The sequence below is a fragment of the Acinonyx jubatus genome, chromosome E4 (assembly GCF_027475565.1).
Source record: "Acinonyx jubatus isolate Ajub_Pintada_27869175 chromosome E4, VMU_Ajub_asm_v1.0, whole genome shotgun sequence".
Lineage (NCBI taxonomy): Eukaryota > Metazoa > Chordata > Mammalia > Carnivora > Felidae > Acinonyx > Acinonyx jubatus.
The window spans coordinates 67797139-67824428 of record NC_069395.1 but is presented as its reverse complement, the minus strand read 5'-3'; the positions used below and the strand labels follow the sequence as shown (position 1 = coordinate 67824428).

At 61.2% G+C, this 27290-nt stretch overlaps 1 protein-coding gene across 2 annotated transcripts; it reads right to left on the bottom strand.

Moving 5' to 3' along the window:
- Positions 1-1001: 1001 nt before the first annotated feature.
- Positions 1002-25683, bottom strand: LOC106989354 (calpain-8-like). 2 transcript variants are annotated; one of them, XM_027046283.2, is made up of 9 exons: positions 25307-25667; positions 18120-18189; positions 8657-8775; positions 7881-8014; positions 7128-7296; positions 6287-6376; positions 4855-4940; positions 2988-3062; positions 1002-2432 (listed from the first exon to the last, which is right to left on the bottom strand). In XM_027046283.2, exons 1-9 carry the CDS (start codon positions 25544-25546, stop codon positions 2150-2152), a joined length of 1266 nt encoding a protein of 421 aa, XP_026902084.1. In that variant the 5' UTR covers positions 25547-25667; the 3' UTR covers positions 1002-2149. The 2 variants fall into 2 exon arrangements, with proteins under 2 accessions (XP_026902084.1, XP_053065240.1); XM_053209265.1 differs by having other exon boundaries at positions 2230-2455; positions 25307-25683.
- Positions 25684-27290: the final 1607 nt, after the last annotated feature.

Below are 27290 nucleotides of genomic sequence, written 5' to 3'. Positions count from 1 at the left end.
GAATATTTGAGGTCCGATGGCCCCGGGGCCACACCAGGACTCTGGCAAGTAACCTCCGTGCCTTCCCCGGGGAATTGGTTAACACCCCCTGTTCTCAGCTCCTGGCCTGTGGAGACAGGCCCACCTCCTTGAGGAAGGAGGTTTGGGGGGAGGAGTCACGCCCCAGGACAGGCTATAGAGACAACCTGTCTGATGGGCATCTGTCCATTCGCAGAGGGGGCCCCTGCCCCAGATCACGGCCCGAAGCAGCTCGGGGGGCTGACCGTCCATCCCCTGGCCGGGGCCTCCCTACGTGGCCGGGGTCACGCTCTCGCTCGATGGCGCAGGAGGGGTAATGGTCGGCAGCTAAGAAGCACCCCTGTGTCACCACCTACGGGTATTTTGAAAGACCGCTTCTCTTGCGACTTGACTCTTAACACTCTCTCAGCGCACGACTACACAAGTCAAGGCACAGAGAGGTCAGATGGGTCATCCAAGGGCACACAGCGTTCCGTGACAGAGTAAAGTGGCAGAGCGCAACCGAAGAGGGGCCTGACGGGCATCTCCACGCGGGGCCTCGACCGCTTTACCCAGGCAGCACCCTGAGGGGAGGGGATTGGGGGGGCTGGGCCCTGGGGGGAGGGGACGGTGGGGGGCTCTCACATCCTCTGGGGAAGGGCCCTGGGGGGGGGAGGGGATGGGGGGGCTCTCATATCTTCTGGGGAAGGGCCCTGGGGGGAGGGGACCATGGGGGGGGGGCTGGGCCCTGGGTGGGGAGGGGAAGGGGGGGCTCTCACATCATCTGGGAAGGGCCCTGGGGGGAGAAGACAGGGGTGGGGGGTGAGGAGGGGGGGCTCTCACATCCTCTGGGAAGGGCCCTGGCAGGGAGGGGATGGGGGGGCTCTCACATCCTTCTGGGAAGGGCCCAACTGGACGAAATGACACGGCCCACACAGGGGACCAAGAACCACGGATTATCAGTGGTAATATTACGTACTCGACCCCGCCTTCTCAATCCCCACATCAGGACTGTTTATTTAGGGCACAAGTGTGTGGATTTCAAAGGCAAACCCCTGTGGCTTCAGGAAGCCATTGCAGAAGGGCGGGAAGGATGCGGAGGTGACGGGGATTGTGTGCAGAGACCTCTGTCCCCCATGGCTCTGAGCCCCTAAGTGATCCTTGCAAATCTCCCAGCATTCTCTGAGAGCTTGCTAATGGCGAGCATATTTAATTTCTCCCAAATGCAACCTTACCGCAATCCCTCCATTTTTTGTTCACTCCTTAACGGAACTGGAGGAACAGAATGGGCCGTAAAAATACTACACCCCTTCACGGAACACTACCCAGTTTACAAAGCGCCTTCCGAGGTGGGTGTTCTCACTGTACCACGAGGCTCCGGAACCCAAACGACGCTCCCAGGGCCCGGCACCTGTTCAACCAGGTGGGCGCCCACTGTCTCTGCCACCAGAGTGGGGCTTTGGGTCTGGGAGGGGGGTGACGAAGGAGGAGACGTGGCCTGCACGCACGTGGGACTTTATTACGGGGCCACGTGCACAGCATGACACAGCCCTGGCCCAGCGGGGGGCCGAGGGTCTCCACCAGCCGGTGGGGCCGTAGGCCTCAGAGCAGGGAGGGCAGGGAACCGGGCAGGGGTGGGTGGGGCGCCGGGGAGGGAGGGTGCAGACAGTGGGCTTTGCTTTCTTCCACTTCTCCTTAGAGACGTGCGGTGGGTTTCTCAGTGCGCCCGTGTGTCGGTGCCGTCCTGGGAGCCAGGAGGGCCCCCCACCCGCAGCAGGACGAGGGCCCGGGCGTGCAGATGTGGATGGTTGTACCAGGCTGTCCCCACCGGGGTGGGGCTCCGGTGGCCCCGGGAGAGGGCGGAGGGGCCGTGCGGACCCCCAGGCTCAGGCCCCTCCGCCTCCGTGTCCACTGCCCGCCCAGGCGCACACGCACCCTGGGGGATGCGGCGTGTTGAAGCAGCAGAGGTTCTCGGAGTCGGGAGGCTGTCCGCCAGGGGCCGGGAGAAGCCCAAGGAAAGGGCAGGGGGCCTTGGCACCGGGGGCCAAGGGCAAATTAAACAAGAAGGAGCAGGCCCTTGGGGGGGCGGGGGCGGTGGGGGGCCTGAGGACACCCTGAACACGCAGAAGCTGAGGGACGGTGTTAGCTGGGCTCAGGCCTCGGGTGGGGGGCTGCCGGGGTCCCCAAGCCCAGGGAGACGCGGGGCCTGTGCCGGGAGCCAGCCCTGGGAGGGCGCACCAGAAGGGCCTGGGCCCCCTCGGCCCTCTGCCTCACCTGGGAAGCTCGGGCAGCCCCCGGCGGTGGGGCCCCGCGTCCAGCGGCCGTTGAACAGGACCAGGTTCCATTTGTGCAGCTGGTCACCGCTCAGGGAGTCCGGGGACAAGCTGCAGATCTGCAGCCGGGAGAGCTGCCTCGAGAAATCCGAAAATGACATCCTGGGGGCGGAAGAGGCAGAGGGCTGGGGGTCAAGAGCAGGGCTGAGAGGAGAGAAGGGGGAGCCTGCGGGCAGGACAGAGGGGCGGCCGCGGCCGGCTCTGACCCTCTCTGCACCCGCGGGGCTGCTGTCCGAGTCCCTGCTACTGTCAGCGCCTCCGTTTTATCAGGGAGCCCCCCCTCCGCCCCCCGGCGCGGTAAGGACCAGGCAGAGACCCATCTGCATGCGGGTGCTGCCTCCGGGCCGGCCACTTGGGAGCCTGAGCAGGCGTCCTCCGACCTAACTCCAAGCAATGACTTGCAGACACGTCCCCAGACCACGTCACATTCATGGCGTCCCTGTCACCTGCCTCCGCCCGCCATGAGGGAGTCCCCCTGCCTCACTGCTAGGCCCAGCTTAGCACTCTGCCCGATGAACGGATGCGGGAACGTGGGAGGACAGGCCCAGACAGTACGTCTTCGATGCTACGACACGCAGGAAGGGGGATAAAGGGGGGAAGAACAGCCCCCGAGGAGACCCTGTCGCATTCCGGAACATTCCCTCAGACGGCATTCACCAGAACTCCCCATCCTCGGCTCTCTTGTCCAGCTCCTCCTTCCTCCTGGGATCGATGTGATTCCACTCTGGTGCACTGGTGGAAATCATAAAATTAGTTTTTTAAGTTTATTGATTGGTTTTGAGAGAGAGAAAGAGTGTGAGTGGGGGGAGGGGCAGAGAGGGAGACAGAGTCCCAAGCGGGCTCCGTGCTGTCCGTGCAGAGCCCAACGCTGGGCTCGATCTATGAACCTGAGCCAAGATCAAGGGTCCCACACTTAACCAACGGAGCCCCCAGGCCGCCCTGAAATACTTTGAATCGAAGCAGAGGTGGTCGTCTAAGCAAGGTCACCTGCAGGGCACGCTGTTTAGAATAGACAGATGTCCCCCGAGGGCCACAGACAGACGGGAGCTGAAGCCCTGCAGGCAGAGGCAGAACAGACAGTGGGGGCGGGGGGCACGCGCCTGGGACAGGACGCCGGCCGGGGACACGGACCCCACGGCACCTGCAGGGCGACCCCAGTTGTGCAGCAGGGACTTTGCCCTAAGTTCACTCTCGGGCCCCTTCCCGTGTCTGACTGAGGCTCCCGGTCCGGAGGACAGGAGGGTCGAGAGAAGAAGCCTGCGGAAGCTGGTCAGGCATGCAAGCCCGTGGCCACGCCCCTGGCCACGCCCACACCCGGCCACACCCCGGTCTACGCTCGTGTCCACGCCCACACCCACGTCCACACGACTCTCCACACCCACACTCCCTGGCCACACCCCTGTCCACACCCGCGTCCACACCCACACCACACCTGCACCCGTAGCCCCGGCCACACCCCTGTCCACGCCCGTGTCCACACCCACATCCACGCCCACGTCCTTGCCAGGTCCCCGCCTGCACCCTCACCTGCGCCCACGCCTCCGCTCGGAGTTGCCCCAACCTCTGAGAGACCGAGAGCCGTCAGGCAAGGAGCCGGGCTCAAACAAGCCCTCCGGCCAAACAGCCGTCGGCCAAAACGGCCCAAACTGGGAGCTTCGGTTCGTTCGGTTTCTGCCCTTTCTGGGCAGAAGGGAGGTTTTGGGTTTTGCTCAGGCTCAGGCAGGGGCATCAGAATCTGTGGCCCCAGGGACACCTGTTTCTGGTGGCACACACCTGAAGGGAGGCAGGCAGGTGGGCACTGGTGACGTGTGGCTGCACGTGCCAAAGGCCCCCCACAGCCCAGCGCGATCGCGGAGCGCGGACAGCACGCAGCTCCCTGTCCCTCACCAAGGTTAAGGACGCACGGACAGCACACAGCTCCCCCCCAACCAGGTTGAGGACGCACAGACAGCACTCAGATCCCTGCCCCCCCCCCCCCAGGTTAGGACGCACTGAGAGGAGGGAGGTGAGTTCATTCCCATTTCCAGTGGCTCCTCGTCCAGGGCGGGAGGCCTGCCTGAGGGGAGCCTGTCCGGTCCTTCATGACCTTGCCGGAAGGACCAATAGGAGTCCCATGGTGAGTGAGAGCCTCGCTCTCGTCCACCCACCACTGCCTGCTGGCCCTTGGGGGTGGACCCTACTTCCCAAGCTTGGCCTTTGTCAGAGACCAGGGTCTGTGGGTTGGGAGGCGTCAACCTGAGGGTCTGGCCTCCCTTGGGGTCACCGCGGTGTGGCAGTTGGGAAACAGGCAAACTTCAGTGACAAGCAGAATTCCAACCCAGCTGCCAGACCTGCAAACGCCAGGCAGAGACCCCACCACGTGCTGTGAGCTGTGCCTTCCCAGCCCGGAGCCACGCAGCACGCTCTGAACAGGCTGCTCATGGACAGAAAGTGCCACGGTGCTCACGGCGCTTTTGGTCTCAAGAGGACCGTGTCCGCGAGCCGCCCTTGCAGGGGGAGGCGAGGACGGAGAGGGAGAGCCTACCTGTCACTCCACGCCCCCGTCCACTCCACTTCGCCCCACGGGTTCCGGAGTCTGACCAGCTTCTCGGGATGGCCCCAGAAATCCACCTGCAAGGTCCCCGTACGCGCAAAAGCACCTGAGCTGCTGTGTCCGGGCTGCCCCACCTCCACGTCTGCCCAGAGGGGGCTCCCACTCAACTTTCAATGCCCCTAAACAACCACACCCTTATTTTAACACATTTTCAGGATGCGGCCAACTGCTCTGTTTTCCACAATTGGGTTGGACATGTAGTGTGTCTAACAAGTTGGTATCGGCTGGAACGAACCTAACGGTGACAGGCGCCCTCCAGACAAATGCCAGCAGCATGGCAGTCAGCACTCACGGAACATGTGCTCCGGACTAAGCAGGGCACTAAGCGGTTCAAGGGCATTATCACCTCATTTAAACCTGATGGGGGTCGTACGAGCTGGGTGCTGCTAGCACCTGTATTTTGCAGCTCAGAAATCCTAGACTCAGAGGGTTAAGTTATCCAGGGTCAGCAGGTGGTGGAGGGAGGGTGGGCATCTGGGCAGTTGTCTCCGAAGCCCACACCTCCTGCCTCCCTGGTGGTTACTGAACACTCACTAGGAGCCCTCATGCCAGTATTTGCATCCGCACACACAGACACGACGAATCATTAGGACCTCGGTGTCCTGCTTTCCTTTGTATCTCCCGTGACACCCAGCCCTGTGCTTACACATTCACGCTCCATCTGTACTGGAGAACTGGCTTCACTAAAGAGGATATTTGTGGGACACAAACGCATGCAACGAACACCTGTTTCATTTTAATAAATAACAAAAACTGAGATACCCATCGCATTTCCCTTTTTGCCTTGGCCAGCGGGAAACCCAAAGCGAAATTCATTTCTCAACGGTAGCAATGTCTTTTGCCTGGATTATCTGGTGTATTTACCCTTGTGCTATGGTGTGACAGTGTCTGTGCTTTTCTCTGTAAACAAGTGCAAATCCTTTTTAGGGAAGTGGGCAGAGTCCAGTAACTAAAAATACTGAAAACCACAGCCCCTGCTTTCTGCTCGGGTTGGAGAGTAGGGAAAACCCGTGCTCCTTCCCGCTGTTACGCCCCATCCTGAGAGCAGACATCACTGCCTCTATCCCCTTCGGGGTCGTGCAGGTTTCCACCCCTTCACCTGTATACACACGCTTGGGATGAGTGTGGAATCTGACAATTTCTACACTTTCTCCAGGGCCTTCCCCCACCCCCGCTCCCCAGGCCGCATCTCCTCGGAGCCCACGGAGCTGTGGCTCACACAGGCCACGTCATCCACAAGGCCAGAAGGGCCATTGCTGTGAGTGTCAGGGGCAGCCGGAGAGGGACCTCGGGGGGGCAGGGAACCTCTCAGAGGTGGCCCCTCTCAGGGTGCCCTGGGCACGTGCAGTCTCCCCGGTTCTACCTCTTCGACGCCAGTGACCGAGTACGCATGGCTCTTCACCAGCTTCTGGGAGGTTGTGGTCTCTGCTTCTGCCTCAGCTGCACTGGAGACCTGAGGGGGAATGAGGACCCTGATCCTGACCCTGTCCGGGTGGCCCCTACAGGGCTTTCCAAGGACACGCCGCCCAGACAGGCCCCGTGCGGTGCTGGGGTGCAGGTGCAGCAGTGACCTCAGGGAGCAGAGCCCTCCCCATCCCGCCCCTCCAAGCAGGCGCACAGCTCCACGCTCACAGCCTCCAGATGCCCCCGAAAACTGGGGCGTCACCTGCTCCCCGAGGGTGACCCCGTGCCGCCGATCCAGGACGGCTGCTCTGAACAAGCCTGGTTCTCCCCCCTTTCTCTCCAGGCCCTGCACCGTCTCTCCACCAAAGACACACTAATGCAGAGACGTTGCGGAAAAGTGCGTCAGTCTGTCCACGCCGCCCCAGGGCCGGGACGGCCAGCACCCTGGTTCCAGAACCGCTTCCCTTTTCCTCAGGGGTCCCAAAGCCCGTCGAGTATGTCCTAAATCTGTTTCCTAAAGCCCACGGTTACTCAGCAGAGAGGGGGGAGCACAGGAGGGAGCTGGGATCCGGGAGCAGATCTCCGTTCTCAGGGCTGCTCCCCGGTTACTAACTCCTCATGGGAGCCCCCGTTCTACCCACTAACCAGGTCCCAACCCGCCCCCGCGTGCTGGGACCCATGTGTCACCAGACTTGCCCCTTCAGCCTGGATGCTGCTCTGGCCCAAAGCCTCCTGGCCGCTCGCCTGCCCAGCCCCTCCCCTGCCGCACGAGGGGAACAGAGGGTCCCGCACTGACTCACATCAATGGAGCAGGCCAGCAGAGACCCCGCACGGAGGGCCTTCCGGATGATCAGAAACAGGCCGGCCGGAGGCTTCCTCAGGTCGTAACACTCACAGATGCCGCCTGTGAGATCCTGCAACCCCTCCACCAGAGACCCTCCAGTGAGAGCCTCGTAGGAGCCGTTGAGCCTGTGAAAGAAGGAAAGAGCGCGCCATTCACAAGCGAGGGGACCGTGGGGGCTGGGGTGGACCAGAAGGTAAGGGAGGGCCCTCTGCCGAGTTTGCTCTGGACCAGCAAGGTGCAGGAACGAATGTCAGGTCATCTGTCACCAAGCCGCCCACCTGCCCCTTTAAAAGCAAAGTTCAGCCTCTGCACAGCTGACCCTGGGGGCAGGGAGCACAGGCCGGGATGAGGGGGCCCCTCCCTCAGGCTGGGAGTCCCCCAGGCGCCTGCTCTGGGAAGAGGGCTGGAGGAACGGGGCTGGAGGACAGGGAGCCAGAAAGTGACACGCGTCAGATCACACGTGGGGAGCCCACGGGAAGGGGGGGCAGCCGCAGGGCAGGGGTCGGCATCTAAGTGCCCCGTCTACTCGTCCTCATCACTCCTGTAAAAATACGCCTGGACCTGGAAGGGAGCGTGGGGCCCAAAGAGGACAAAACTAGGCACGGAGGCTGAGGGGCTCGCCCCCGATTCACGCGGTCACGGGGGGGACAGAACTGAGCCGTGACCTCCTGGCCCCGAGGTCTGTTCCTCTGGCTCCTGGGTCACTCACTTGGCGTAGGCCTTCTCCAGCAGGGCGCCCCAGAACTCGCTGCCCGTCCCGGAGCGAAGGAACAGCAGCTCCCCGTCCTCGGTGGGCAGCCTGTCGTCCACGACCACGTCCACCCACTCGCCATACCGCCAGAACTGCGGGCGCACAGACACGGGGCAGCGCCCCCCCTGAGCTCCCAGCTCCCGCAAGGGCGGGCCCTGGTCTTCCGCACCCACGAGAAAGCAGGAAACGCAGGAGGCACGAATTGCCCGCATGGCGCAGCAGGCGACCGGACCCCGCCCCCCGGGACCCTCCCCCAAAGGGGCTTCCTCCTCAAGGCCACACAGCCGGGGAGCGCGGATGCGTGGGGGCCGCAGTTCTCAGACCCAGGGGCGCGCCAGAAGCCCCCGGGGGGACCGCCGGGCCCCTGGCCCCCCGCAGATTCCGTGGGTCTGGGCGGGAGCTGCTCCTGGGCCACGCGGTTTGCACAGTGAGAACGGCTCACGCGTGGACTGTTTTCGATAAATACAGCACAGTCCTGAAAATGTGTTTTCTCTTCCTTATGATTTTCCTAGTAACATTTTCTTTTCTCCGACTTCCTTTATTCTGGGAACACAGTGTGTAATACACGTAACACACAAACTACGTGTGAATCGACTGGTTACGTTATCGAGACGGCTTCAGGTCGACAGTAAGTTAAAAGTAGTGACATTTGGGGGGGGTCCAACGTCATCCACAGATTTCCGGCTGCACCCCAATCCCCACGCTGTTCAAGGGCCACGAGCAGAGCACGATACCTGGAAATGAAAGATCCCCGCGTAGTTTTGCTGGAAATCCTGGTCTCTGGGGACAACGCGGTAAAGCAGCTCTTCGTTCAAGGTGAGGGAGGCCAGGGCCGCCAGGAGCCAGCAGTCACCTGCGCCGTGACACGGGGACGCTGGTCAGGCCGGCCCGCAGGGTCCCTGCCCTCTCTGACCCTCACTGTCCTGTTCAGTCCACCCTTCAGGGTCAGATGGACCCTGGGGTCACGGTGGCCCCTGCACCCTCCCTGGGAGTCCTGGGAAGTTCTCTGCTCCCCCCGCATCCCTGAAAATTGACCGTTTCACCTCCACGCACCCAATTGGTGGGGTCGACAGTGGAAAGACAGAAAACACGCGAACGTGACCCACGTCTCCAGCTTTCCTCCTTCCTCTCCTACCAAGAACCTGACCTCCGGTCAGACTCAGATGTGCACGAGCGTGCCCTCGCCTCCCCCTGGGTGGCTGACCCCTCGGTCCCTGGTCCCTCTGCCTGCGAGTCGCTGCAACGCCCCCGCCCCCTCTCCAGCCACACGTCACTCTGTTCTGTTGTGTTTCCCGAAGAGCGTATCTAAACCGCTCTGTGCACCTCGGGGTCACGGTCAGCACCCAGTGTGGACCCAGAGCTCCTTCTGCAGGGCAGGTGCTCAGCCGAGGCGTGACCCCGCCTCCCCCCTCAGGTGGCGCACCCTCCTGGAGCCCCAGCAGGGATGTGGATTCCTTGTCTGGCATCCCCCGCAGGTGGCTGACCCATAGTAGGGGCTTAATGAGTGTTCGACAAAAATAAATAAGCAAGTGACAGAATGAATGGATTACATCTTGTCCTTGTGCAAATCCCCAGGAGCACCTTCCGTGTTTGCTCCAGAGTCTCCCGGGTCTGTGGGGAAGCGAGGCCCCAGAGAACATGCTCTGGGCCCACAGATCCCACCTCCGCCAACGTCGGGGCCTTTGCCCCTAAACCTGGGGGCAGGGGGAGACAACAAGGGAAGTCACCCTGGCCTGTGCCCCCGGGGAGGGGTTGACAGGGTGGCCACTCCAGGAGGCAGGTGCCCTCACGGCCAGGCGCGGCCCCCCCCCCCCCCCCCCCGCTCCCTCTGGCACTGAACTTGCTCCCGGCTGGCACTGAACTTGCTCCCGGCTGCCCGCCTCCGACACCTCAGACATTACAAGTCAAGTCACGGAAACTAAGCGTCCCTCAGTGGCTGACATCAAACGGGGCTGCCCAGCTCGAGGAGGTTAATCTTCCTTTCATCTGCCTCAGTCCTGACATCTCGCGGGGCCCCCCCTCGTGCTCGCGCAGAGCTCGGAGTGCACGCGGTGGGTTCACGGGCTCTGGGCTTCCAACCAGCCCCGGTCAGGCGTGAGCGGATGCTCTTTCTCAGGAACACGCCGAGCCAGGATGTTCCCCTTCGAGAGGCTCCTGGGGGGACATGTATTCTGTTGCTCAGAACTTTCCAGCACTTGTTTGGGGACCTGCCTTGAAGCCAGGGCCACATGAATCTCAAGAGGGACACGGCTGTGATCTGTGGCCGTGTTCCCATTTCCAGAAGCAGCCACAAGGCTTCGGTGACGAACAAGGCGGGCGGGAAAGAGGGGGAAATTGTGACGGACAAGTCCTCCTCGCCAGCCACCTTCCAGCAAGGTCCGCCGCAGGAGGGGCAGAGTTTGGAGCAACGAGGCGGCTGGAAGTGGGGGGTCCCGGGTCTCTGACCTCAGGGGAAGTCGGGGGCACCTGAGCTTCATTCCTCCCACTCTTACTCAGGTTATACTGTAAGGGGGCTAGTGTCTATTAAAATAACAAAGTGATTTTTTATCCCTCTGAAATCAGGACACCCGGGAGCCCTCCACCCCTGCAGCCACGGGCTTCAGGGCCACGAAGCAGCAGGCAGACCCAAACCCTAACGATGAGGTGCTCTGTCAAAAGAGGCTTTAAGTCCTCGAAAAGACAGCCATCCTGAGTCAGGCTTTTGACACAGAAGTCGCTACATCAAAAATTCCCTTGACACATCAGCGTCAAAGCCTGAGGTCTGAACACCCAGGGTTACTGTGTTACTGTGAACCTTGCGTGTCAAGAACTCGGACACCGAGGGAGAAGGGGGGCAGCGTCTGGGCCACGGGCAGGGAGGAGGTGGGAGGAAGGACGGAGAAAGGTGAGGGGCCGGAGCCCCTGCAGGGGCCCCTTCAAAGCTGAACAGCAGGAACCAGAGTAAAGAGCAGAAGGGCTGAGACAAGAGGGCGGGGCCCCCGGGACTCTGGGAACAGGATGCACAGAGCCTAAGGGTGGGGGTGGGGTGGAGAGGAGGGAGCCAGCCCAGCCACCGAGCCTGGAGGGAACGAGGCAGGTGAACCCCCGCCCCCCAGAGCTGTGGTGGCTGCGGGGTCGGGCGTGGGAACCCCGAGCTGTAGCAGGAGAATGGGCTCGAGGGTACAGAGTCCCACGTCCGGGGACCAGCCCAGGGACCACACTGGCACCAGCCGGCCTGTGATGCTCTGACAGTTATAGTAACGAGTGACAATCAGTGTCGGACCTGTTTCTGGGCTCAGGGCTCAGGAAACCCAGTGTCACTCTTCGGTTATGGTAACCCAGGCTGAAGCAGTGGGAGACAATGTCACTCACTCTTTTGTTACGGTAATGAGGTGGCTTTGAAAGCTCCCAGGGGAACGGAGCCCTCAGTCCCCCTCTCCCACCCCGGGCAGGTGACCTACCTAACTGGTTGCCAGGGGGGGCAGGTGACCTACCTAACTGGTTGCCAGGGGAACGGAGCCCTCAGTCCCCCCTTCCCCCCCCGCCCCCCCCTCCGCGGACCTGGGAGCCCATCATCCCCCAGCAGCCAATGATCCTATCCATCAGGCGTCTGTCACTGGTGCACACATGCAGATTCGGGGAGACCGGCGCCCCCGCCCCGTCCCCACTTCACCCTGCGCCTCTGCCCCGTCACTGTTCGTGAGGTGCATCCTCTTCTAGGAAACCAGCTCTAGCGAGTAAAATGCTTGCCTGCGCAGTGAGAGCCGCTCCGGCACATTGACCCAAGGAGGGGTCGTGGGACCTTCCCACCCACAGCCAGTTGGTCAGAAGCACAGGTCAAGCACAGGACTTGAGCCTGGCGTCCGAGGCCTCGTAGGGCTGAGCCCGCGGCTGGAGGGTCTGACGCCACCTACACAACGTCAGAACTGAGTTGGATCACAGGACGGCCCGTGGGTGTCGCAGAACCGCCCGGGGGAAGGCCACACACGGGGCCGCAGTCAGAAACTCGTGGCCCTTCTCCCCCGCCCAGGGGACGGTTGGCCTTCCTTGTGTTCAGGCGTCTCGGGGAGGCTGGGGAGGGGGTGGCCTTTATGAAGCAAGAAAGCGCCCCCAGAAGAGCGACTGAATGAGGAGCGTTGGCCCAAAAGAGATGGGAGCCCCTCAGAGACAGGGCGGAACCCCTGTAATCTGACGGTCTGCGTTCCCCCCCGACTCGTGGTCAGGGAGCCAGGGTCCCGCTGAGAACAGCGCAGGGCGTGGAGGGCTTTGTGCCACCTTGTAAAAGTCCACCGTCAAGACTCGACGGCGGCCGAGGCCTCCGCCTGCCGGGCCGTCACCAGCCGGTGCTGCTTGAGCTCTGCCGCTGGCGCAAAGCCAACCGGGCCTCCTCCCCTCCGCGTCTGGCGCCTTCCAGGCCTCCCGCACAGTTCCCAGCCTCCCCCGGCTGCACGGACAGCCCAGTGGAGGCGGGCAGCGGGCCCGGACGCTTTCGCAGACCCCAGGATAAAATGCTACCTGAATGAAATCACGTGGGTCGGCACGAAATTGTCCGAAGTGATTCGAAAACCCGTGTGTTGATTACTGGGGAGAAGGTCTCACGCCTTAGCTGTTGTGCAACGACGTTGCACACGGGGAGAGCGGAGACAGCCGGGTAAGACCAGAAGCAGACGTGGGTCTCTGAGCTCCTGTATCCTGAGTGAATCCCGCTGTGTGTGACAGAATGCTCAGCCCACCCCAGGCCACGGTGACGACCCACACCGCCCCCAGACATCGCACACGTCCCCGGGGTTGGGGGAGGGGCATGCTGGCACGGGGAGCGGGGGGCTGACAAGCCAGAGCCCCACGGGAGGGGTCTGCGCTGGAGGGAGGTCGGACAAGACAGCTTGATGTGGCTCTGTGGCAACACGTCCCTGGTGGTGACAACGATCCTTCTAACCCTGTCACTACAGAGTTTTCCGGGAGCCCAGCTCCGCTCCCCTGCTCCTCCTCTCCCTCTCGCCGCTCTGGCTTGGTGCCCAGGCCAGCAGAGGGGTCTCGTCTCACCCGGGTGCCCACGTGAGACGCTGTCACAGCAGGACCCGTCTCGGGCCCACCCACATTTGGGAACGTGGCCTCGTGGCCTCCTGCAGGCCCTCCGAGCCCTGTAATTATACCGTTCTTCTTTCCCTCCAAGGCACGCTGATGCCAGCCCTCACCCCAGCAAGCAGAGACAAAGCCAGACAGTTCCAAACCTCGGAGTCACCGGGTGACCAGGTCCCCAGAGCCCCGGCCTCCCCTGGGGCTAGCCTCTGCCCCACAGACACCTCTCTGCCCTCTCCCAGGCTCTGCCCAGAGCCCAGATGCCCGGCAGCCTGGGACACATGGCAGCTGGGACACAGCCTCGGGCATCCCTGGCTCCTGTTCACCCTGGTCATCGTCACCTGCTCCCTGACCACACTGCCACTTGGCCGCGGTATCTGCCCAGGCGGGCTGGGCGGTGCAGGGACCAGCGAGTGAACAAGTCAGCAGTGCCTGTGCCCCGAGGGACCTGAGCGGGAGCCTCCGTGGACATTCTGGGCCCTTATAGTTACGGGGTGAGAGTCCCAGCCCCCCTCCAGGAGAACGCACCTGTGGGAGATTGCCGCCCTCAGGTTGGGGGCCCTGCTCTGTGTGTCACCACCAAACCCCACACTGTGGGGGACAGTCTGCAGGACACTGGGACCAGAGCTTTGAGAATCGGTCCCTACAAGCTCAGAAAAGCAAAAATAACGTGGGTTCGGACTTGTCTGCTGAGCCATCTGCAGCCCCCACTTAACTCCTGTGGTCCTGGGTTTTCTGATCTGTAAAATGGGTTTGTACCTCACGATTCACTGCACAGGATCATTTGGCACTGAGCAAAAAGGACTTACTTGTAACAAGAGGAATATTTAAGAATACATATGAATATAAATCCCCAGCTGGCAGAGGGGATCGGGACATAACAGGTGCACGCGCGTGCGGGGGTTAACAGCAGACGTAATGTCCTCAGGGTACCTCGACCCCGACCCCATCCACAGATACAGCTTCTGGGAAGGCGGGTGGGGATCAGTGGGAACAGGGGCTCCAAGCTCAGAGCAAAGAGGAGGTGCCGGGGGGCTGCGTGGGCACAGGGACCGAGACGGAAGCCGGTGAGGAGGGACCATCTGCACGGACCCAGCGGCCTCCAGCCGGCGAGGAGGAGACAAGCCCTGGGAGGGCAGAGATACCTGCAAGGCCTCCCGTGGCCTCAGCAAAGCACAAGAGGCCAGGAGCGTGGTGCCCGAGGCGCGTGGCGGCAGAAAGCCCAGGCGGGAACCGCGCCCACCGCAGACATGCCCCGCCGGGTGCGGCCAGGCCAGCCCAGCAGCATGGGAGGTGGGGGGCAGGAGACGGGAGGGGGACAGGCATCTGGAAGACCAAGCGGTTACCCCGGACGGACTCTCTCTGCTAGTGGACCAGACAAAGTTCTACACTGGCCTCGGTGAGCATCACTCCCCAGCCCCTGGGCAGGGCTCCTGGGGGGCCAGGGAGCCTCGGGCCTCAGACCCAGTGACCCCAGCGGAGCTGAGCAGCATCTCTGCCCGTGAGGGACGGATAGAATAATGTTTCTAAATGCATAACATGAAAAACAGGACATCATAAACTGTATCGAAACCGTTATTAAAATGTTTTTTCAATTACGACACAGGAAGGTTTGTGTTTCTTTGTCAACGTTCGAGGTAAAAGGTTTGGAGTGGGGCCTGGTGACAGCTTAATTACGAGGTGGTAATGAGTAGAAATTGAAACGGTATTTTGAGGTATTTACAGCCACTGTGATGTGATCCGCGGCTGCCACTGCTGCACATCTTTGCCTGCAACCATTCCGACCACACAGGACACACAAATCCTCCTGTAACCACTGGCTCAGATTCATACTAATGTGTAAATGACTGTCCTGGGCCCCTTCCTCAGAGTAGACGGGATACTGTGATAGTGGGTCCGAGTGCAGGGGCACTGAGCACTAGGTATCAAATGGAGGGAAGGGGGACCACCCTAAGTAGGAGAAGGCCCCACTGGCAAAAGCGAACCTTGCCCTCCTCACCCAGGCCTGGCTGCGGGAACGGCCATCTGCGGCTGAGTGCTTCCTGGAGGCCTGACCCGCGCCCACCAGAGTCCGTGAGGGGTCTGCTGAGGCCGCCTGGTCGCCAGTCCTGATGAACTGACTTACTTCGCGCCCTCCTCAAAGGAGGCCACAGATCTAAGGCGTCCAGGAGAGCGTTTTAAGGATGGAGACACCAGTCCGCTGTGGCCCCCTCACGGGAGCGCCGACTCACGCGGAAAAATCCATGAGGGGAACGCATCGGAGAAGGAGCCGGGATTTAGGACCTGTTGCTCGTTCTCTGTGGAGACGTGGGGAACGGGCCACCCACGCCCCCTTCACGAGAACACAGGGCCTGACCCGGAAGAAAGACAACCAGGAAGAAAGGACAGCAATTCCAGGGAGGTGCGGGGAGCGCCCGGGGAACCCACGCCCACACTCAGCGCCCACGCCCGCTGCCAGGCAGAGAGGAAGCAGGGCAGAGGCCCCAGAGCCACCAGGGCCTCGTAGGGGGCCCTTCTCCCTCGCCCTGCTCCGCAGCAGCAGTCGTGATTCGGAAACCATTCTAATTCCGGGGCGCCAGGGGCTCGGTCGGCTGAGCACCCAACTCCTGGTTTCAGCTCAGGTCGTGATCTCACAGTTTGTGGGTTCGAGCCCCACGTCGGGCTCTGCGCTGGCAGTGGGGAGTGTGTTTGGGAGTCTCTCTCTCCCCCTCTCTCTGCCCCTCCCCCACTTGTCTTCTCTCTGTCTCTCTCAGAATAAATAAATAAACCTAAAACAAAAAACAAAAGGAGCGATCTAATTTCCCTCTGGACTCCGGAAGTCTCTGCTCCCCATTTGCTGAAAGCAGCAAGCGTCAGAACCCACTTGGCGGAGACGTCTGCCCCATAGTCGCGGTCGCGGAGCCCCTCAGGGGCCCAGAACGGGTGCTTCCTGCGCTCCTGGCCCGCGGCGCTAGGAGCTGGCTAGCATCACTCGCTTCCCAGCCTTTATTCTCCTAAAACTGTGCCTCCAGAGAAGGCCAGGCCCTGGACCGGAGGTGAGCCCAGAGTCTCCGCTGGGCGCGGAGCGGCTCACGCCTCCGGGAGGCAGGCTCGGCCTGGCGGGCGGCAGATCGGTGCCCCGCGGACTGAACCTGCGGTACCGCAGGCCCAGGGACAGGCACCCACGCGCAACAGGGCCGAGGAAGAAGGACATCCGCTGCTACATGTGTCGTAACAGCAAAGGAGAAGACGGCTCGGCAGGCGACGTCAAGACGGGACAGCGCTGAGCGGGAAGGGGACCCAGCTGTTCCGACACATTGTGGGAAGACCAGCACTTGGTTAAGCGCAAAGAGAACAAACAGCGGTGCCTACACTTTTCTGCCGCCAGTGCAAGGACGTGATAAGCCAGCGGGCCGGACAAGAGGCGGTGACAGGGCAGCGGGCCCCCGGGGAGGCGGGCAGCTAGCTTTTCACCGCACACTCTCCGGGATTTGTCACTGGTGAACGGCGTGCATCCGAAATAACAAAATGATAGACCAGGGGTAGCAATGGTGATAAAAACGTAGTAAACCCAGAGTAGGGCCCCCTGTGCTATATCGGACTCTCAGCACTGGACGAACACCGTGGGAGGCGCACCCTGACTCGCCAGGGCCGCCAGGCTCCTGGTCGGATGGGGAGCCTCCCCCGGGGGCCTCCGCCCAGGGCCCAGGGCGCCCGGCTGGCCCTCAGGCCCCCACCACGCGCCCTCCAGCCCCTTTACGCTCTGTTCTCGAAAGGCCACCGCGGAGGCTGGGCTCCCCCGGGGCACCGGCTGGCGGCCCCCTTCACTACCCAGGAGGCGGCTTCTGAGGGCAGTTGGTCCATGTCTGGCTCCACATTTGCATGCGCTCACCATGGCAACACGCAGGCCTCCTCTGGAAACCTCTCCTCTCCCTGCTCGAAACTACTCAAGAGCCTCTATTCAGGCCGACAATTAAAAGGCACTTGTTAAATACCTTTCCCAAAGTTAACGCGTCTATAACGAGGAGCTGTTACAAGTGGACATTCAAAGCTGTGTCCCTGAGACGCATGCTAATTAGGTTAAACATTTGGCTGGAAGTAAAAGGGCCGTGAGTCCGGGCACAAGGGGCACAGAAGTCACAGGGCTTGGGACACGGAGGCCGCGGCCACGTCCCAGCCGCTCTGCTCTCACGCTCTGTGGGCTCCGGCCGAGGCGGTGTCTGCTCCACGTGTAACAGCCAGAATGCGGGAACACTTAAAATAAAATGCCCTGTGAACTTCCAATTCCTAGAACCTCCTGGCAGGCTGAGGAGAGCAGGTGTTCTCGGCTGGAACCAGCAGGAGAGGAGGGAGGGGCTTCCTGGGAAGACAGGGTTTCCGGGCCTGTGTGGATCTTCCTTTTGCTTTGCTGGTTTTCCGGGTGGGACTGGATCACCCGGTGCCTGATCTCCAGTTCTGGCCTTGCAGCCGGTGCGGGCTGGCGGTCAGGAGCCCAGTGAGCTCGACCGAGGGCCACCCCGTCCCCTGAGACGTCCGCGTCGGGCGACTCCGTGCGCAGACCCCACGGGCCGGGGGCGGCTGAGAGGCCAGCAGCGCTGAGGCACCTTCAAGGGGAGCCTCGGCCCCCCACCCGAGGCCAGAACTTAGCAAAAACTTGGGATGAACGATTTTGTAAGTGTAAGTGCATCTGATTCGGAGGGAGCGTGGGAGGTTGGGAGGTGGACGCTGGTCTCCCAGGATTCCAGGCTACGAGACACAGCTTGACGAGAAAACGGGATCCTCGTCTTCCTACGGAGTTTAGAACCGTCCCGTGGACAGACCACAATTATACGGACGTGGCCATTCCATGGGCGAGTTACGTCCACTTACAGGCAACCAGCCTCGAAGCGCATCGCAGCACGGTCGCCACCGTGCGCCCGCCATCCCGGCTCGTGACTCTTGCGTTAGGAGGGGCTGGGTGCCACGCGGGAACCCCACGGGGGAGTGACACTCCCAGCTGTGCAGACTCACAGTGAAGACAACCGCCCAGAAACACAGACCCACGCAGAAAATCGCACAGGCGATGGCGCGTCCAACAGCTTGATCTCGCGTCAGTCAGCACACGGCCACATGCGCGCCCTGACCACGGACAAAGAGGGCTATGGCTGACCCCGTACTCACCCAGGTCTCCCTGACAGATGTCCGCGCGCCTGGCTCCATCAACAATAAAGTGAGGGTTGGCACACAGCTCCTGAAAGCGAGGGGACAAAACACGAGTCACTGGTCGTCCAGTGCTGGAAGGAGTGGAGGTCAGGGAGTGTCACGGTCAAGGCTCAGCCTGGGAGGAGCCCAGATCATCTGCCGAGGACTCTGCAGCCTGGAGGAGGGAGGAGGCAGCCGGGGTGCGGAGCAGGGGTGCGGAGGGAGAAGGCGGCCAGGGTGCAGAGCGGAGAGGCAGGGCAAGGAGGGACGAAAGGCAGTGGCCCCGGCAATAATGTGGCGACTCGTGAGCTCACCTCTGAGCACCCCTACCTACAGAGAGGCTTACAGAAGCGTTTCCTCGCCCCAACTAGTGCTGTGCACCCGCGGACGCTCATTAACCGCATGACAGCGTGAAGGGGGCCCCTCGCACTGACCCAGGCGCTGGGGTGTGGGGTGTGACCCCAGGCGAGAGCTCGTGGTGATGCACCCACACACCCCAGCCGCGCTCCCTGTGCTCACGCCCCTCCGCGGGGCATCCGCCTGGAGCTCCGGGCCCCACGAGGCGTCCTTCCTTCTGGTGTACCCACCCCCACCACGGGGCCGTCTGTCCTTCCTTCCGGTGAACCCCCCCACCACGGGGCCGGTGTACCCCCCCGAGCAGCTTGTCCAACTCGTCCGGGAGCCCACTCCGCGCACAGCTCGGCAGTCGGGCAAGAGGGCAAGGCCGGAGCAAAGGGAGAACCGGTCCTGAGACTCAAGGTGCTTCCAGCCTTTGCTCGGGAAACCAGGACTGACCCTCACGGAAGAGTCAAAGAAAAGCCGGGTGTAGGCCGCGTACGCTCAGGGGGAAAACGAGAAACACCCGAGAGGGACTGTGTCTGGGGCTCTCTGGGTGGGAGAGGATGCAGACTGTCCGAGGTGCTGACCACGGCTCTGTCCCCAAGGGAGAGGTGGGTCTGCATTGCCCCCGGCAGACTGTCCAGGGTGAGGGTGGACCCTCAAGGAACAGAGACCCCTCTGTGACTGACCATGGGGAAATGGGGGGGGGGGTGGAGGGGGAGGTAGGAGGCCGGAGGACGGGGTGTGTGTGTGTGTGGAGGCAGGAGGCAGAGGGACGGGGGGCGGGGGGAGGCAGGAGGTCACGGTAGATGCCGGCTCTCGATCACACGTGTCTTGTCCGCGCTTTCTCAGCACGTGGAGACTTCACAACCTCGCTGTAAGAACCGCTGGTTATGCGGCTGGGCCGCTGGCGGGCCTACAGCTCTGTCCGGATCCCTCTCGGCCACCTCCAGGAGCAGTTGAGAGACGCCCTGGTGTCAGCCAAGCCAGGGGTTCTCAGAGCTGCAAATGCTGATGCCAGGTGCTGGGGGCTCCCGGCCTCCAGACCGTCAGCTCTTGGGGAGCAGAAGGGGGACAGATTTGGAAAATGAAAAATTAAAAAGAGAGGGACAAAAAACGTCGAGAAGAAAGACGAGAGGACGCACCGAGCAGGGTCTCACAGAATCTCGCTCCTTGAAAACCCTCCTGAAAGACTGTCCCCTCCCAGGGTGCTTGGCGGCTCAGCCAGTTAAGCATCTGACTCTTGACTTCAGCTCAGGTCATGATCTCAGGGCTCAGGAGATTGAGCCCCACGTCGGGCTCTGTGCTGATGGGGCAGATCCTGCTTGGGACTCCGTCTCCCTCTCTCTAGACCCCTCCCACACTCACACTTTCTCTCTCTCAAAAATAAACATTAAAAACATACTCTTGGGGTGCCTGGGTGGCTCAGTCAGCTGAGCATCCGAGGGCAGCTCAGGTCCTGTTCTTGAGGTCCGTGAGTTCGAGTCCCAAGTCGAGCCAACCCAAACCCCTGGCTTCAACCCCCAGCCACGGAGGATGGCCATGTCCCCAGCTGCACAAGTCACAGTTCCTGTGATGTAAGCTCATGAGACTGAGATCTAAGCAGACTCAGACCAAGTTCTGTTAAGATCTTGCACTCGGTCCGGGAGACGGTGGTTTGCGAGACCTGGAGGTGGCGTACCCTGTCGTAGGAATGGCACCGCGTGGCCTACAGGCAGAGGAGACGTTGGTTTATCGCGTCGTCGGTTAGCATCATTCACGACGCCTCCTCGGAAACAGGCACCAAGAAACGCCACGACTTCCGGGTTGTGCGGACCCTCAGCTCGGAGAGCAGACTGCATCTCGGCTCAGAGCTGTGGCCACGAAGTCTCCCCACGCAGCTTGTTGCCGGAACGCGGGCGGGAGATATCGAGGAACGCGCTGGCCCGGGCGGTTCCGGAGAGGCACGCGTTCCCCGCCCCCCCTTCTCCGTAATGGTGTTAATGCCGCTGGGGCAGGAATCTCAACACACACATACGTTACTCCAGCCCGCATCAGCCTGTGGTGCAGGGCGCAGGGACCCCCGGGGACCCCTGAGGAGGCCAAGGCAGGAAGTGACTGGATGGCATACTCCAGGTGACGGTGACAGCGGTGACGGGGAAACACAGCGCCCCGGGGCATCAGCCCACGTCTGACAGTTTCAGGAGCTCCGACCGTGGCTTCCAGAGCCCACGGTGCTGTCACCTCGGTCACCACCGCCAGGGTGGCGGCCTCATCACCTGCCTGGCGGTCCCACCCCTGCAGCCGGCCCCCTTGACCTCCCAGCCTCACCTCTGTCTCCCAGAGCCTCCCTCTCTCCCGCACACCTGCGCAGCCCTGCTCTCTCCCACCCGTGCCCTCCTGCTCCTCTCCCAACCCCACCTTCCGACTCGAATGTCCGCAGTGATGAACCGTCCCGGACTCCACGGTCAGGTTAACGCCCCTGCCCTGGCCCCATGTGTTCCGTTCCTATTTGTACTTCGCCCTCTGACGTGAACCCGGGGGGTGCTCCCAGCCCCGAGCGCCGCCGTGCTCAACCCACTCCCGCTCTCTCATCCAAGCCTCCGGATAACCCCACCAGGTAAGTGATGTTATTACCCCTTTTACAGATGTCGAGACTGGGTCCTGGGGGGTCAGCATCTCACTTGTGGTCACAGGGCCAGGAAACGGCACTGAGGGGACCATAATCCCAATGTGCCTGGCGCCCAGACCCAGGCTCTCAGCCACACGCTGCCTGCTCTCCACTGGAGAAGGCTCGCGCAGGCTCCACACTGGCATCTGTGTGTGACCAGCGCTAATAGATGCGGCCAAATCCATTAGTCCAGAGACAGCAGAAGAGGGAGTGTGGCAGCCCCAAGGGGAGGCCCGGCTGCTCATCTGCACCCCAACCTCCCAAGAGCCACGCCCTCCACCCCTCCCCTGGGTCCTCACTATGCAGCAGGCATCACCTCCTCCCCCAGAGCATTTGGATCCACCAAATGCTCAACTGCCAACAAATGGGTGGAAAAGAACATCGTCAGCTGGGCCGCACACGCCAGGCGTCCCTCAGGTGGGGGGCCCGGGCACCGTGGGGACACGAGGGTGGACATCGTGGGGAGGGCGGCGGGAGGCCCCGGGTCTCACACGACCGCCGTTGTGTCTGTCGTCCGTGTCCAGCCCCAGCGGAGAAAATCTCACTCGGATCGTGAATAGCCAAAGCTTATCCTGAGCTTACAAGCTGGACCCTGAGATCTTCAATCTGGGCAAACTCGTCTTCCACCACCAAGACGAGAGCCCAAGCAGGCCTTCTGCTCAGCAGGGTAAAAATAGGCAAAAAAACAAAACAAAACAAAACAAAACAGGCAAAGACCCTGAAAGGGTCAGGATGCCAAATTTTATGATTTCAGGAAACATCTAAGTAGCCAGCATCATCTCCTGTCAAGAGGACCAAAGCATACGTGCATGCGTGTTCAGCCCACCCCATCCACGCGCCCCGCAGGACAGGTACAAGTTAACAGCTTGGTGCGAGGCAGGGGCGTTACAGCCACAGCCGGGCAGCTGGCGTGAAGTCCCTGGTACAAACAGAGTCAGGCATCACCCTCCAAAGCAGCGAGTGAAACCAAAAAGCCAATCACCCAACTTAAAAATGAGCAAATGACTTGAACAGACATTTCTCCAGGGAAGACATCCGGGTGGCCAACGGACACATGCAGAGACGCTCAGCGTCATCATCAGGGGAACACAAACCAAAACCACAGTGAGAGGCCACCCCGCGCACATTAGGACGGCCACTGTCAAAGAGCAGAAAACAGCAGGTACTGGTGAGGACGCGGAGAAAGGGGAACCCGCGTGCGCCACTGGTGGGAATACACAATGGCGCGGCCGCTCTGGAGAACAGCGTGGAAGTGCCTCAAAAAGTTAAAAATTGAACTACCCTACGACCCAGCAACTGCACTACTAGGTGTTTATCCAAAGAATACAAAAACACTAATTCAAAGGGATACAGGCACCCCGGTGTTTACCGCAGCATCACCTACAACAGCCAAGATACAGAAGCAACTCAAGTGTCCAGGAACCAATGAACGGATAAAGACGGCGTTGTATGCACACACAGTGGAATGTTACTCGGCCACGAGAAAGAAGGAAATCTTGCCATTTGCAACAACGCGGATGGAACTGGAGGGTATTATGCTGAGCGAAAGAAGTCGGGCAGAGAAAGACTGATGTCCCAGGACTTTACTCACATGTGAAATTTAAGAAACAAGAGATGAACATACAAGAAGGGAAGGAAAAATAAGATAAAAACCGAGAAGGAGGCAAACTCTAAGAGACTCTTAGATACAGAGAACAAACTGGGGGGTGCTGGAGGGGAGGTGGGTGGGGGGTTGGGCTAAATGGGTGATGGGCATTAAGGAGGACACTTGTTGGGGGGCGCCTGGGTGGTTCAGGTGGTTGAGCGTCCGACTTCAGCTCAGGTCATGATCTCACAGTCTGTGAGTTCGAGCCCCGCGTCCGGCTCTGTGCTGACAGCTCAGAGCCTGGAGCCTGCTTCAGATTCTCTCTCCCTCTCTCTCTGCCTCTCCCCTGCTTGTGCTCTGTCTCTTTCTGTCTCAAAAACAAATAAACATTAAAAAAATTAATAAAACAAAAGGATAAAGAAACAAGGGGAGCCTGGGGGCTCAGTCGGTTAAGTGTCTGACTCTCGATATCAACTCAAGTCACGATCTCACAGTTCATGAGATCGAGCCCCACGTCGGGCTCCGCGCTGACAGTGTGGATCCTGCTTGGGAGCCTCTCCCTCCCTCTCTCTCTGCCTCTTCCCCCTCTCATTCTTTCTCTCTCTCTCTCAAAATAAATAAATAAACATTTTTAAAAAATAAACTAAAAAAGAAAATACATTTTATTTCCTTTAAAAAAATCAAGAACATTATTACTGTACGATCTGGAGGTTCCACGTCGGGGCATACACCCAAAAGAATTGAAAGCTGGGTCTCAAAGAGATACTTGAACACCCGTGTTCGTAACGGCAGGACCCACGACAGCCAGAGGGTGGAAACAACCTGAACGTCCCTCGATTAGTGAATGAGTGAGAGAAGCATGACGTCCGCCCCCAGTGGACTGGGGCTCACCCTCCAGAAGGAAGGAAATTCTGACACCTGCTACCGCAGGGGTGACCCTGAGGACATAGGACCGAGTGAGATGAACCGGTCACGGAAGGACGAATACCGTGTGGTTCCACATACAGTGTTTAGTGAGGACAGAGGCCCCGTTTCACAAGCTGTTTGGGAGCCCATGGCGTGTTGGCAGTGCACGAGAGGGTAAGTGCTCGGCGGGCAAGCCTAGAGGCGGTTGGGACGGGAAGTTTTACGCTATGTGTATTTTACCACAAGTAGAAGCAAGAAAAGGAAGGAAGGAGAGAAGGGGGAAGGGGGCCCATCAGTGCAGCTCCAGTCAGGACGCCCCCATTCTTGCGGCCCCGAGGCATCCGGGGATGGGGCCCAGCCTCTTGGCCGGGCTGGTTTTCCCAGGTACCGGGGCAGGCGCCCGACGGAGGGAGGGTCAGGGCTGTTTCCAGCTTGGGAGCCTGTGTGACGTCAGTAGGGTCTCAGAGGATGTGTGACACCTCACGGTGTGTGAGCACAGCCTTGCGCAAACCCACACGTCCGCTTTACAGCGACCGTGTTTACGTGGACAGTGAGACCCGGTGAAGACTCGGTTCTGGGCAGAGCAAAGTGGTCGGGGAGGTAGGAGCTTTGAGAATCTCAGATGAAGGAGAAAGCCTTGGCAAAGGTTAACTGACCCGTGGCTTCGGTCACCCGGCGAAACCCCCGTCACCCCCATTCACCCCTCCCCAGGCCCTTTGGGGTCCCCAGCCCCACTAGGCTGCCCCCTCTGGACACCCCGGGTCCCCTGGCTCGCAGTTGACGTCCCTGTGCAGCGCCTCCATTGTCCCCGATTCACAGCTGGGACCACAGCTCCCTCCTCAGGGTCTCCCCGACCGCCTTCCCCGGGACGGAGCCCACGCCTGGCCCAAAACTCAGGCTGGACGACCTGTCCTTGGAAACGAAACGGCCGTCAACTCTCGAAATAAGAACCCAAAACCGATTCCCGGCCTCGATTTTGCCAACACCCCCGACTAGCCCCTCAGGTCTCGGGTACGGAGGACGGGCCGGGTTGGCAGGAGCGAGTGGGGTGACGGGTTTCTCCAGGAGACCGTCCTGCAAACCGGGCAGGACGCAGACCCTGGGGCAGCGGGAGCCGGGACCGAAGGACGGTTCTGATCACGTCCACGGTGCTGTCCCTGCCTCGCGCTCCGTTCCCCACCCCTGCTGAGGAGACGGCTCCCACAGCTTGGCTTTCCCGTCGTGGGCGAGAACAGAGGCGCCTGGCGTAGGGCCACTGATCGTGGTCCCTTTATGTGCCAGACACGGCACGGAGCCCTGGTCTCGGCTCTCACCCTGCAGAGGGGCCCCCATCCTTCCGGTTGAGTCACCGGACAAGGGTCCCAGAGCAGGAGGTCACGGTTTGGGTTTGGGGAGAATGGTTCTGCACCCCCCCCCCACCCTGAAGCACCATTCCACAGATGAGAAAGGTGAGGTTTCTGCACATGGCCGCACGGGCTCAGATCCAACGCGCCTCGTCCCAAAGCCTGTGTGTGGTGTTCCCTCCATACCTCACTGCCTCTGAGAAAGTCTTGGGGGGTGGATTGCTCTACAATAGGGGACCCAGAAACTTAGGGCCCAGGGGCATGATTTCTCCCTCAACTACTTCCGACCAGAAGTGAGGACCCTCCATCCGTGTGACCCTCAGCTGCAAGCCGGTCTGCTTACCGGGGGTCGCTTCCAGACGACGCCTCGAGTCTGGGGGGAGTGTGGTCCAAGGTCCTTGTAGCCCAAGGCTGACGGGCACGCTGGGAACTCGGGGTCCTTGAACAGGACCCCCGAGTCCAAGCACTGCCTCCTCAGGGTCTCGAAGTCCTGGCCTAAATACTTGACGGCTTTGTGCTGGGAGCCAAGACCGTGAGCTGCCGCCTGTCGCCGCTGAGATACGCTGGCCTCGAGCGCAGACATGGCCGAGGGCTCCCCGGGGGGCGGGGGACGGGGGGCAGAGCCGTGCCGCGCTCTTGGGCACCTGCCGCGGGGAGGTGAGGCTGCCGGGAACCTTTATCCAGGGGCCTGCTCCCTGGGAAGTGAGTCACAAAAGCGCTAACGAATGTCACCCACCTTCGCCTTTGCCTTGAGCGTTTCTGCAAACACTTAGGAGGCTGGGAACCTGCGGGGGGGGCCCCTCCCTAGGAGGTCTGGTGGCATCCCAGCCACTCCCACCCTGGGCAAGGCCCGCTCCCCTGCCCTTGGCCCCGTGGGCCCGGTGGGCTGAGGTGGGAAGACCAGTCCTATGGCTCCAGTGTTTGCCGGGCCCCGGGGGAGTGGCTCAGAGGATGGCCAGGAAGGGGGGGGGGGGGTGGGAATGTCAGAGCGAGCCCAGCGGAGCCTGCCCCGCGAGCGAGGTTAGGTTGTTTCTGTCCCACATCCACCAGTAATTAGCTGGCCTTGAGCATATTATTCAACCTCCTCCCCTCAATTTTCTCATCTGTAAAATGGAAGATAATAGGGGGACCCGCCTTGCAGGGTTGAGAGTGTCACCAGTCAGGGCATCACGAGACAGGGTGTGGGATTCACTCAGCAGGTGTCAGCTGTCACTGTTCCTGGGGACCCGGGGGCCCAGGAAGGGAAGGCCTGGGGGTCAGGAGTCACGGCTTCTCTGCTGAGAAGGGAACGTGACCTTGGATGGGTCACTCTTCTCGTGGCTCCAGTTCCCTGGGCTTGGTCTCCTCTACGGACGTGGACCCCACGCGTGATCATTCTAACTTTCACAGTTGAAGCGTAGTCGACACACGCGTTACGCTGGTTTCAGGCGCACAAGAGATTGACCCAACATGTCTCCACGCTCCGAGGTGCTCCCCACGGCTGGTGTGGTCACCCCTGCCACCGGATGGTCATCACTGTGTTGTCCACTCCAGTCACCGCTCTGCACTTCCCACCCCGAGATGCACTCATGGTCACTGGAAGCCTGCGTCCCTCAACCCTGCACCTGCTCCCCGCCCTCCCCTCCCCTCCCCTCCCCTCCCCCTCTCCTCTCCCTTTCCCTCCCCTCCCCACCCTCCCCTCCCCTCCCCTCTCCCTCTCCTCTCCCTCTCCCTCCCCTCCCCACCCTCCCCTCTCCCTTCCCTCCCCTTCTCTCCCTGCCCCCTCCCCTCCCCTTCTCACTCCCCTCCCCACCCCTCCCCTCCAGAGACCACCCGTTCCCACATCAGGGATTTTTGAACTTAGCGTGTGTGGCAGCCTGGAGAATGGTCCCCCAAGACCTGGACACCTAATCCCTGGGACCCGTGAGCAGCACCTTATTCGGAAAAGGATCTTTGCAGATAAGATTAAGTTGAGGCTCTTGAAATGGGGAGATTGTCGTGGCCCTAAATGCAACCACGAGTGTCCTCGAGAGACCCAGGCGGGGCCAGACGTGTCAAGCACAAAGAGGAGGAGGCGATGTGCCCACCGGACAGCAGCTGGAGCGTTGCAGCCACAGGCCACGGATGCCACCAGCCCCGGACCTGGGGGAGGCCGGGAACACAGCCCCGGAGCCTCTGCAGGCACATGGCCTTGGCTGCAGCCACAGGGAAACGGAGTGTGGACTTCCGGCCTCCGGAACCGTGGCCGAAGGGTTTCTGTGCTTCTAGAGCCACCAGGCTTGTAGTCACTTGCGAACAGCAGCCCGGAAGCCACACGGTGTGGGCGAGAATCCCCCGGAGTGCTCGCC